Source organism: Procambarus clarkii, chromosome 89 (genome assembly GCF_040958095.1).
Source record: "Procambarus clarkii isolate CNS0578487 chromosome 89, FALCON_Pclarkii_2.0, whole genome shotgun sequence".
In the NCBI taxonomy this organism is placed as follows: Eukaryota; Metazoa; Arthropoda; class Malacostraca; order Decapoda; family Cambaridae; genus Procambarus; species Procambarus clarkii.
Window position 1 is genome coordinate 10,049,870 of NC_091238.1, and position 10,144 is coordinate 10,060,013.

Consider the following 10,144-nt stretch of genomic DNA (forward strand, 5'->3'; position numbering starts at 1 on the left):
GGACTGAAAACAAACATGCTTTTTCACCCACAGGGTTACAAATTCATGAAAATACATACTCGCCGAAGTCGTAAATGACAGAACTCTGCTGAACTTTAAAATCCTGCTTGAAAAATCATCGACACAAATGAGGGGACCTTTGACAAGCCGCTGGCTTCCTGTTCTCGTTGAGACCACTAGAGTGTTAGTAGCCCTCAGGTAAATTAAGGATAATTTTGCTCTGTTTTATTAACAAGCTTAGATATAGACAGCAATGTGCTTTTACCCTATTCTATATGAAAGATTACAAGGTGCACTCTTGGGAAGATCGCCGCTTTCATACAGAATAGGATAGCAGCACATTGCTGTGTATACCTAAGTTTGTCAATAAAAAAATATAACAAATAGAACTAAAAGTTTCGTAATTTCTCTGGTAATTGCTTAATGAATCCGGACCCGGGGCTTACATCATACTCGCTGTGTGCTGTAGCTGCCCCTAATCCCATCAACAACATAAACATGTCCGCCAGTTGGCTCAAGAGTTTGTTCAATTTGAGCATTTCCAGTACAGCCGGCGGCTCTTCCATAACCGGTGGCTCCTCTCTCCTCTCCAGTAAGTTGTTGTTTAAGATTCAGCTACTCTGAACAAAAAGTTGCAAGTAGCACGGGTTATTGTGAGCCCGTAGTGGACTTACCCGGCACAGGAGCGGGGCCGTAACTTGTGTACAGCCTACATGTACGTATATGATGCCGTCATGTGTAGGACTGAAGTGCTTCCTAAGCCCGCCTGGCGTATGCGACCGTAAGCGCCTCCATAATTCATATTGGGTTGGGGGACAGGCAGCCAGTGTATATAAACATGTTAGGTTTATATGGTTCCCTCTAGGTGACCTTATCCTCCTCAGGATCAGTCAACTCTCATATCAGGAATGGTTGAGGGCCACAGGGCTAACAGTGCAAACAAGGCATGACAGAGCGGATCTCATTAAAATGTTCAAAGTACAAAACATGTGTAGGATGTTGATCCAGACAACTTCTTCTTAAGGTCAGATGTAACACAAAGAAGGAGTAAAGGTTTCAAATTTAACAAGCCACAATGTAGGACTGAGAACAGGATATGCTTTTTCACCCGCAGAGTTATAAATCCATAGAAATGCCTACCCACCAAAGCCGTAAATGCCAAAACTCTGTTGAACTTTAAAATCCAGCTTGAAAAATCATCGGGGAAAATTGGGGGACTTTTGACAAGCTGCCAGCTTCCAGTCCTCATCAAGGCCAGTAGAGTTTTAGTCGTCAGGAAAATACTGTACAGATAAATATAGATAGGAAGTCCTGTCAGCCTATCAAGATTTCCCTAGGCAAGGGCCAAGCTTTCTGCACTGTCACCCATCCAGTTACAATGCAGATACTAGGTGAGTAATAGGTGAGTAGTTACTGGCTAAACCAAATGGTGATAAACCAAGTAAACAATTGTTGGGAACATATTAACTTGCATGCCCTTAGCTGATTAGTTCAGGATACAAAATCTGTACTAGCATTGAAATTTTGACATCCTAGTAACATCACACACCTCATGCACACTACATATAAACACAACACTATCTTCATTCAGTTCATTTTGGTTAAGTTAGGCTAATTTTAGTTTTTAGTTTTTAGTCAGTAATAGCAGCAATGATATAGAAGGCCCTATATTTTTCTCATGTCATAGATCCTGTTCAGTTAGTTTGCCTTGACTTGTCTTACAGAGAAGTAGTAATATATTTGGTGCTAGGTAAGCAACTAAGGAGGCTGGCAGGCAGACCAACTGGCCGGACCCTGGGTGACCTGAGCTGCCACCTGGTGTTGTGCTAACATGCATCTGCTTCCCTGGTTTCTTTTCTCTCTTTAAAATTACTGCACAGTTTTACTTAGGTTTGGGTTAATCTCAGATTTCCATGCTCACCTCGGCTCTATGAGCACATCAGATTCTGGTCGTTGTGTTTAGTAGGCCTGTGCATATCCAGCAGCTTTATTGTGTTGAGAATGTTTTTGCAGTACCAGAGCCAGTACATTAGGGATTTACTGAGGCAGCTCAGAAAAGGGTGTTTTACATTCAGTGTTTGATTGTTCTGCAGCAAATCTACAGATGATACATTTTTTTAATCTCAGTGGCTACAGTTCTAGGCCACTCAGGATCCCCTCTATGGGAACTGCAGTGGGCCTATGCTCTGGTGGCACTAGGTTTTGAACTCTACCCTTGTGGTTGTAGTTGTGGGTCTTCACCCATCTCTTGGTAGCCTCAGTGTTTTCTTGGTTCTGGGTACTCCGGAGAGCTGTGGCACTCTTACATATCCTTGCCTTGCTAACCTGGTGTTATTGTTTCTGGCTTTAGATGGGGGTTTGCTTTTGTTCTTGACCAAAAGCCTTTTTGTTTTCTCTTATCAAAAGCCTTTTTTAGTTCCAGATAGATGCAGTCAACCCAACCATCTCTTTCCTGTAAAATCTTTGTGGCTCGATCATAGAAATTGAGTAAATTCATCACACAGGATCTTCCAGAGTGAAAACCCTACTGTCTGTCTAATATTATATCATTTTTCTCCAGGTGTTCTACCCATTTACTTTAATTATTTTTTCCAATATTTTGACTATTACACTTGTCAATGATACAGATCTAAAATTGAGGGGGGTCTTCCCTGCTGCCACTTATGTAGATTGGAACTATGTTAGCCTTTTTCCACACATCTGCTACGACTCCTGTACACAAGAATGCCTGAAAAATCAATTGAAGTGGAATGCTGAGCTCAGGTGCACAGTCTCTCAGAACCCATGGTGAAACTCCATCTGGGCCAACTGCTTTGTTCTTTCTTATCTCCTTGAGCATTTTTTCACTTCATCTCTAGACATGTCTATGTGCTCTATGTTGTTCTCTGGAATTCTTATTGTGTCTGGTTCCCTGAAGCTTTCATTTTGTACAAATACACTGGAACTTTTCTTTTAATGTTTCACACATTTCCTTTTCATTTTCCATGAATCTGTCTCCCATTTGTAACCTCTGAATATTATCCTTTACCTGCAGCTTGCTATTAATGAATTTATAGAAAAGGCCTGGATCTGTCCACTATCCCTTTTTCAAAATTTCTTTCTGCCTCTCTCTTCACTGCCATGTAGTTGTTTCTCGCATCTTTGTATCGTTAGTATGTTTGGGGGTTTGTCCTCTTCTTATATTGATTCCATTTTTGTGTCTTTTGGTCTCTGGCCCTTTAGCAATTTCTGTCGAACCAATCCTGTTTCCTAGTTCTGCATCTCTACTTTGGTATAACAAATTTTGTGCCTTTAGCATACAGTATACAATATTTCACAAAACTTGACACACATCTCATTTACTTCATTTCCTAACAGCAAATCTTTCTTGTGGTGTTTCTATGTTGCTTGTGTGTAGGTGACACCTACATGATGCAGACACCTGCTCTAGGTATTAACTCTCGTGCTGACAAGTCCTGGTGGTGTATTGAGGCACCATGGCTTTGCCCTAGGCCTTTACTTCTTTGCCCTGCTGCCTGGTCCTTGCCTTGGAAACAGCTGAGTGGTTACCTTGTGATAACCTTGTGTTGGGTCAGAGGATCAACGTCCCCGCAGCCTGGTCTCTGACGAGGCCGTGTTGGTGATCTGGTCAACCAGGCTGTTAGATGCATCTAATCGCAGCCTGATTTTGGTGGTTTGTTTTAATTGTTGGGGAGTTCTTTTGGGAATCTTTGAGGCTGCAGTCTTAGGTTTTAACTATGCAGTATTCTGTTTTGTTTCACCTAACTTTCTGGGTGCTTCTGTGGTGGTGGCAATTATGATTAACTTTAAATGTAAAGTGTTCATAGGCCATCGCTCCTTGCGCCTCTCTGAGGGGGACCCGGTGGCTCATTGGTCTCCATTAAGCCAATAGAACTCCACGACTGATGGCACCTAGTAGTATGGCACTGATCAGTGTATGATAGCTTCGGGGGAGTCTCTGGGACTTGCCCAAAAATTGGCATTTCATTGCATTCAACGCTGTTTTTTTTTCAGATAGTACAATTGGATGGATGACTACCGTACGTAATGCTAGCAAGAAGGCAAGTGGTAGCAGTAGAAATAAACCAGGTCGACCAAGAGGCAAACACCGTGGCATCAAGAAGAGGGATGGTACATGGGTCACAAAAGGAACAATACTCGTCAGACAGCTTGGACTTCTTTTTCATCCTGGTCTAAATGTAAGATTTAACATAATCTTTATCTTTCAGGTCTGATTATATTGTTGGAGATCAACATTGTCAGGTTTATGCACAGTTATGGTGCAATAATTTGTGACATTTTTAACTATTTAGTCTATTGATTAGATATCCCCATTAGTCTGCTGGGACACCGTACCCAAGGATTTTGTCAAAATTATTTAGTATTCCTACATTTTTGGTGCATATGTGATACCTGGAGAACTGCTTTTAGTATTAGTATGAACTTTTATAGACTTATGTATGGTGGTGCAAGAAAGGTCCATGTGGAGGTACTTTCATCTCTAATCTATTGATCAGGAGGCCTGTAAGGCAAGAGCTTACGGATGGCTGTATAATTTGTGAATCTTATTTTGAAGGCATTTAAGCACCAGCACATTCAGCTGGCCACAAGGGTAAAGGCTGAGAGCTATCTTTATGGATCTCTTTTTTGCCAGGAAAGAGGAGGAAAAGCTGTTATTTACAGTATCTTTCTCTATTAGGAAAAGTGTTTCAGGATGATACTGTACACTGGAGAAACAAAAGCAATCAATAAAGTTTACCTCAAAAGGAGGACATTTTGGAGATGAGTAAATTTTTTTATTGACTTTTATGGGGAGTCTTTTCATTCCACAAAGAGTGTAAATGTTGTATGTGAAGTTCTGCTTTATATACATACATACATACATACATACATACATACATACATACATACATACATACATACATACATACATACATACATACATACATAAACACACTGTAAGGATGGCACTAAAATTTTCACACCAAATAAGAAATGGAACTGGTTTATCAAAAACTGAGAACTAGAAATGTAAATTTGAAAAAATTGCATGAATATAAGAATGCAATATTTTCTTGTGACATCTTATTTGTTTACATTTATTTTCATAGTACTGTATAGTGAATTGTTTCGGTTCTTTTTATGATCTTAGATATGCATTGAAGAGGACCTCCTTGACGACACTTTGGAAAAAACTATCCTGTATTTCCCCTTATATTCATGTTTGTTTTGGTTTAAGAATACCTTTAGTAAGTTATGGATTGTTTATCCTTTTCATTATGAGTTGTTTGGTTAGCATGGGATAGTGAGTATTGTAGAGGCTTAGAGTTTTGTAAAGAAATGTTTGCACACCTTCATTGATATTTGCCATACTTCAGAGTTCAATCTTCCAGTTTGTGTTGCCAACAGTGCCAACAATTTCCTTATTGGTTCCATTGTAGCCCCCCCCCCCCACACACACACACAAAACACACACACAAAAACACACACACAACAACGTCAGTAGTTTCAAAGCGTTATATGACAAAGAGTGCTGGGAAGACGGGACACCACGAGCGTAGCTCTCATCCTGTAACTACACTTAGGTAATTACACTTAGGTAATTACACACAAAAACACACACACACAAAAACACACACACACAAAAACACACACACAAAAACACACACACACACACACACACGTGGCTCCCAGAACTGAAGGGCAAGAGCTACGAGGAGAGGTTAGAAGCATTAAATATGCCAAAACTAGAAGACAGAAGAAAAAGAGGTGATATGATCACTACGTACAAAATAGTAACAGGAATTGATAAAATCGACAGGGAAGACTTCCTGAGACCTGGAACTTCAAGAACAAGAGGTCATAGATTTAAACTAGCTAAACACAGATGCCGAAGAAATATAAGAAAATTCACCTTCGCAAATAGAGTGGTAGACGGTTGGAACAAGTTAAGTGAGAAGGTGGTGGAGGCCAAGACCGTCAGTAGTTTCAAAGCGTTATATGACAAAGAGTGCTGGGAAGACGGGACACCACGAGCGTAGCTCTCATCCTGTAACTACACTTAGGTAATTACACTTAGGTAATTACACACACACACACACACACACACACACACACACACACACACACACACACACACACAAAAACACACACACACAAAAACACACACACACAAAAACACACACACACACACACACACACACACACACACACACACACACACACACACACACACACACACAAAAACACACACACACAAAAACACACACAAAAAACACACACACACACAAAAACACACACAAAAAAACACACACACAAAAACACACACACACACACACAAAAACACACACACACACACACACACACACACACACACACACACACACACACACACTGAACCAAAGCCCAGCCAGAGGCCAGACTTGACTTGTGAGAGTTTGGTCCACCAGGCTGTTGCTTGGAGCGGCCCGCAGGCCCACATACCCACCACAGCCCGGTTGGTCCGGCACTCCTTGAAGGAAACAATCTAGTTTCCTCTTGAAGATGTCCATGGTTGTTCTTGTAATATTTCTGATGCTCACTGGTAGGACGTTGAACAACCGTGGACCTCTGATGTTCATACAGTGTTCTCTGATTGTGCCCATGGCACCTCTGCTCTTCACTGGTTCTATTCTGCATTTTCTTCCATGTCATTCACTCCAGTACGTTGTTATTTTACTGTGCAGATTTGGGACCTGTCCCTCCAGTATTTTCCATGTGTATATTATTTGGTATCTCTCTCGTCTCCTTTCTAGTGAGTACATTTGGAGAGTTTTGAGACGATCCCAATAATTTAGGTGCTTTATCTCGTCTATGCGTGCTGTATATGTTCTCTGTATTCCCTCAAATTCAGCAATCTCTCCTACTCTGAAGGGGGAAGTGAGTACTGAGCAGTACTCAAGATGGGACAACACAAGTGATTTGAAGAGTACAACCATTGTGATGGGATCCCTGGAATTGAAAGTTCTCGTAATCTATCCAGTCATTTTTCTGGCTGACGCGATATTTGCTTGGTTATGCTCCCTAAACGTTAGATCGTCGGACATCATTATTCCCAAATCCTTGACATGCTGTTTTCCTAATATGGGCAGATTCGATTGTGTTTTGTACCCTGTATTATGTTTAAGATCCTCATTTTTGCTGTATCTGAGTACCTGGAATTTATCACTGTTAAACATCATGTTATTTTCTGCTGCCCAATCGAAAACTTTGATAATATCTGTTTGTAGTTTATCAATGTCTTCAGCAGAGGTAATTTTCATGCTGATTTTTGTATCATCTGCAAAGGATGACACGAAGCTGTGACTTGTGTTTTTGTCTATACCTGTATCTGATATGAGAATAAGGAACAGCAGTGGTGCAAGGACTGTACCTTGAGGTACAGAGCTTTTAACTGCACTATGACTCAATTTTACTTGATTGGCTGTTACTCTTTGTGTTCTGTTCAACAGGAAATTGAGTATTCAGCATCCTACTTTACCAGTTATACCCATTGACCTCATTTTGTGTGCAATCACTCCATGGTCACATTTGTCGAATGCCTTTGCAAAATCTGTGTATACGACATCTGCATTATGTTTTTCCTCTAATGCTTCAGTGATTTTGTCACAGTGGTCAAGTAGCTGTGAGAGGCATGATCTTCCTGCTCTAAATCCATGTTGGCCTGGATTGTGGAGGTCATTGGTTTCCATGAATCTAGTGACCTGACTCCTGATCACTCTCTCAAATACTTTTATTATGTGGGACGTTAGTGCAACTGGTCAATAATTCTTTGCCAATGCTTTGCTACTCTGTTAGCTTTGCCGGCTGACCAAACGGAATCACACTGCGTCCGTGGAAGGGTGGCAAGACAGTTGGCATGGGACTATACTTGCGTATCCACCCTGGCAACCGCATACATCAACCTCTCTGCCGGCACAGCAGGAGCCGCGGCGACACACAGAGAAAGACACAAATCAGTCAAGTACAGGCAATTAGATCATCGGTACAACTTCGTTCCAATAGGGTCTGAGACCCTAGGCCCATGGGGAGAGAGTGCAAGAAGGTTTCTTAAGGATCTTGGTTCCAAGCTCATTGACACCACAAGATACCCTAGAGCGGCAAGTTTTCTCTTTCAGCGCCTCAGTGTCGCGATCCAGAGGGGAAACGCCCGCTGCATCCTCAGTTCCTGCCTGGCGTCGGAGGAGTTTGAGGAAATCTACAGCCTCTAGGAAGCGAACTTTTTCTTGTGTCCTCTTAATGTTCATTTTTTGTATAAAATCAGATATGTAACTGTATAACCTTGCATAATAAAGTGTACACCATAAAAAAGGGGGGGTGGTAGGAGAAGCGAACACTTCCGTATTCAGAGTTAAATGGCAAGTTTTTATCTGAATGCTCTGTGTTCCCTTCTCTGAGGCTGTGGGTCCCTATAATTGCACCAGAGGTGGTACCCCCCTCTCTCTCTCTCTCTCTATATATATATATATATATATATATATATATATATATATATATATATATATATATATATATATATATATATATATATATATATATATATATATATATATATATATATATATATATATATATGTGTGTGTGTCGTACCTAGTAGCCAGAACGCACTTTTTGGCCTACTATGCAAGGCGCGATTTGCCTAATAAGCCAAGTTTTCCTGAATTGATATATTTTCTCTAATTTTTTTCTTATGAAATGATAAAGCTATCAATTTCATTATATATGAGGTCAATTTTTTTTTATTGGAGTTAAAATTAACGTAGATATATGACCGAACCTAACCAACCCTACCTAACCTAACCTATCTTTATAGGTTAGGTAGCCGAAAAAGTTAGGTTAGGTTAGGTAGGTTAGGTAGTCGAAAAACAATTAATTCATGAAAACTTGGCTTATTAGGCAAATCGGGCCTTGCATAGTAGGCTGAGAAGTGCGTTCTGGCTACTAGTACGACATATATATATATACAGTATATATTTATTTATTTACTTATTTATTTATTTATTTATTTATTTATTTTGGCTGCATTGGGAAGTCTGAAGCTAATGCTAGTTAGAAGAAATGTAGGATAATGACTGTCTTCACATCAGTGATTATTCCCAAGGTTAGCAGAGCGGTTATGTTTGTCCAAATATGGTCATCTTGAGATGATTTCGGGTGCAATTAGTAATTTGAGTAATTCTTGTGGGTTTAGTAATCGTGGATGCACTGAACATGCAAGAATTCAAACAGTTAAGTAAGCTAACAACTAATGGGTTATCAGACTGGCAGAGTCAACACCACGTGGAATGCTCCGTTCCACGGTGGGAGACAAGTTCAATGAGAGCCTGGCTAGTGATGCGAGTGCTGGGTGGATCATGTTGGCTTTAGTTCCACACACATCTGCCATCTGCCAGACTAGCTAAAAGAAAAGCATTACAGTACAATGAGATGCAATTTTTTTTGGTGATTATGCATAAACTATAACATATATTTATTATTTCTTGTTTTTAGAATGAAATATTTCATTGTTTTTGTTTATTGTAGTTTTTGTATAATTTCAGGTTGGAATTGGATCAGATAAAACTCTCTTTGCTAGAGAACATGGGAAAGTTGTGATGACAACAGAGAAGATGAATCCGAACTGGGATCACAGTTTTATAAAACGATTCTATCCTGATCTTCAAAATCAAGATGTGCCTATTTACAAAACCTATTTTCATATTTTGGCTGAGTCACCAAAACAGACATTCAAACTTGTTGATCAAATATAAACGAAGATGTATAAGGATTCAATGTATATACTGTACTGTACCGTAGTTCAGTTTTGTAAAAATACAATGACTGAAATAATATGATTTTGTTCTATTCCTTCCTAAGTTAGGTTGTGTTCAACAAGTAACTTTTGCCAGTGATGTGTGGAAAACAGTAATTTTTAATTAATTCATATAACTTGGAAAAAGTTCTATTCACTGGTACTGTTTGTGTACTGAACTGCAGTCTTTGTGCTGTTTGTATGGAGACTGTTTTGCAGTATTTTTATATGAGGTTGTGAAAATGTACATAACATATATAAATCACTGAACACTTTAATATTTTCTACTTCTACCACCCCTATTTTTTTATTTTG

The 10,144-nt window shown here is 39.8% G+C and overlaps 1 protein-coding gene across 1 annotated transcript; it reads left to right on the top strand.

The window, feature by feature from the left end:
- Window positions 1-408: 408 nt before the first annotated feature.
- On the top strand, window positions 409-9,867 carry mRpL27 (mitochondrial ribosomal protein L27). The gene is made up of 3 exons (XM_045767137.2): window positions 409-592; window positions 4,015-4,199; window positions 9,579-9,867. Exons 1-3 carry the CDS (start codon window positions 424-426, stop codon window positions 9,786-9,788), a joined length of 564 nt encoding a protein of 187 aa, XP_045623093.2. The 5' UTR covers window positions 409-423; the 3' UTR covers window positions 9,789-9,867.
- Window positions 9,868-10,144: the final 277 nt, after the last annotated feature.

Excerpts from the sequence above, each read along its gene's own strand:
- mRpL27 (XM_045767137.2), top strand. The coding sequence starts at position 424 with ATGAATCCGGACCCGGGGCTTACATCATACTCGCTGTGTGCTGTAGCT. Across the intron at positions 593-4,014 it reads TGGCTCCTCTCTCCTCTCCA|ATAGTACAATTGGATGGATG; the intron begins GTAAGTTGTTGT and ends TTTTTTTTTCAG. Across the intron at positions 4,200-9,578 it reads TTTTTCATCCTGGTCTAAAT|GTTGGAATTGGATCAGATAA; the intron begins GTAAGATTTAAC and ends GTATAATTTCAG.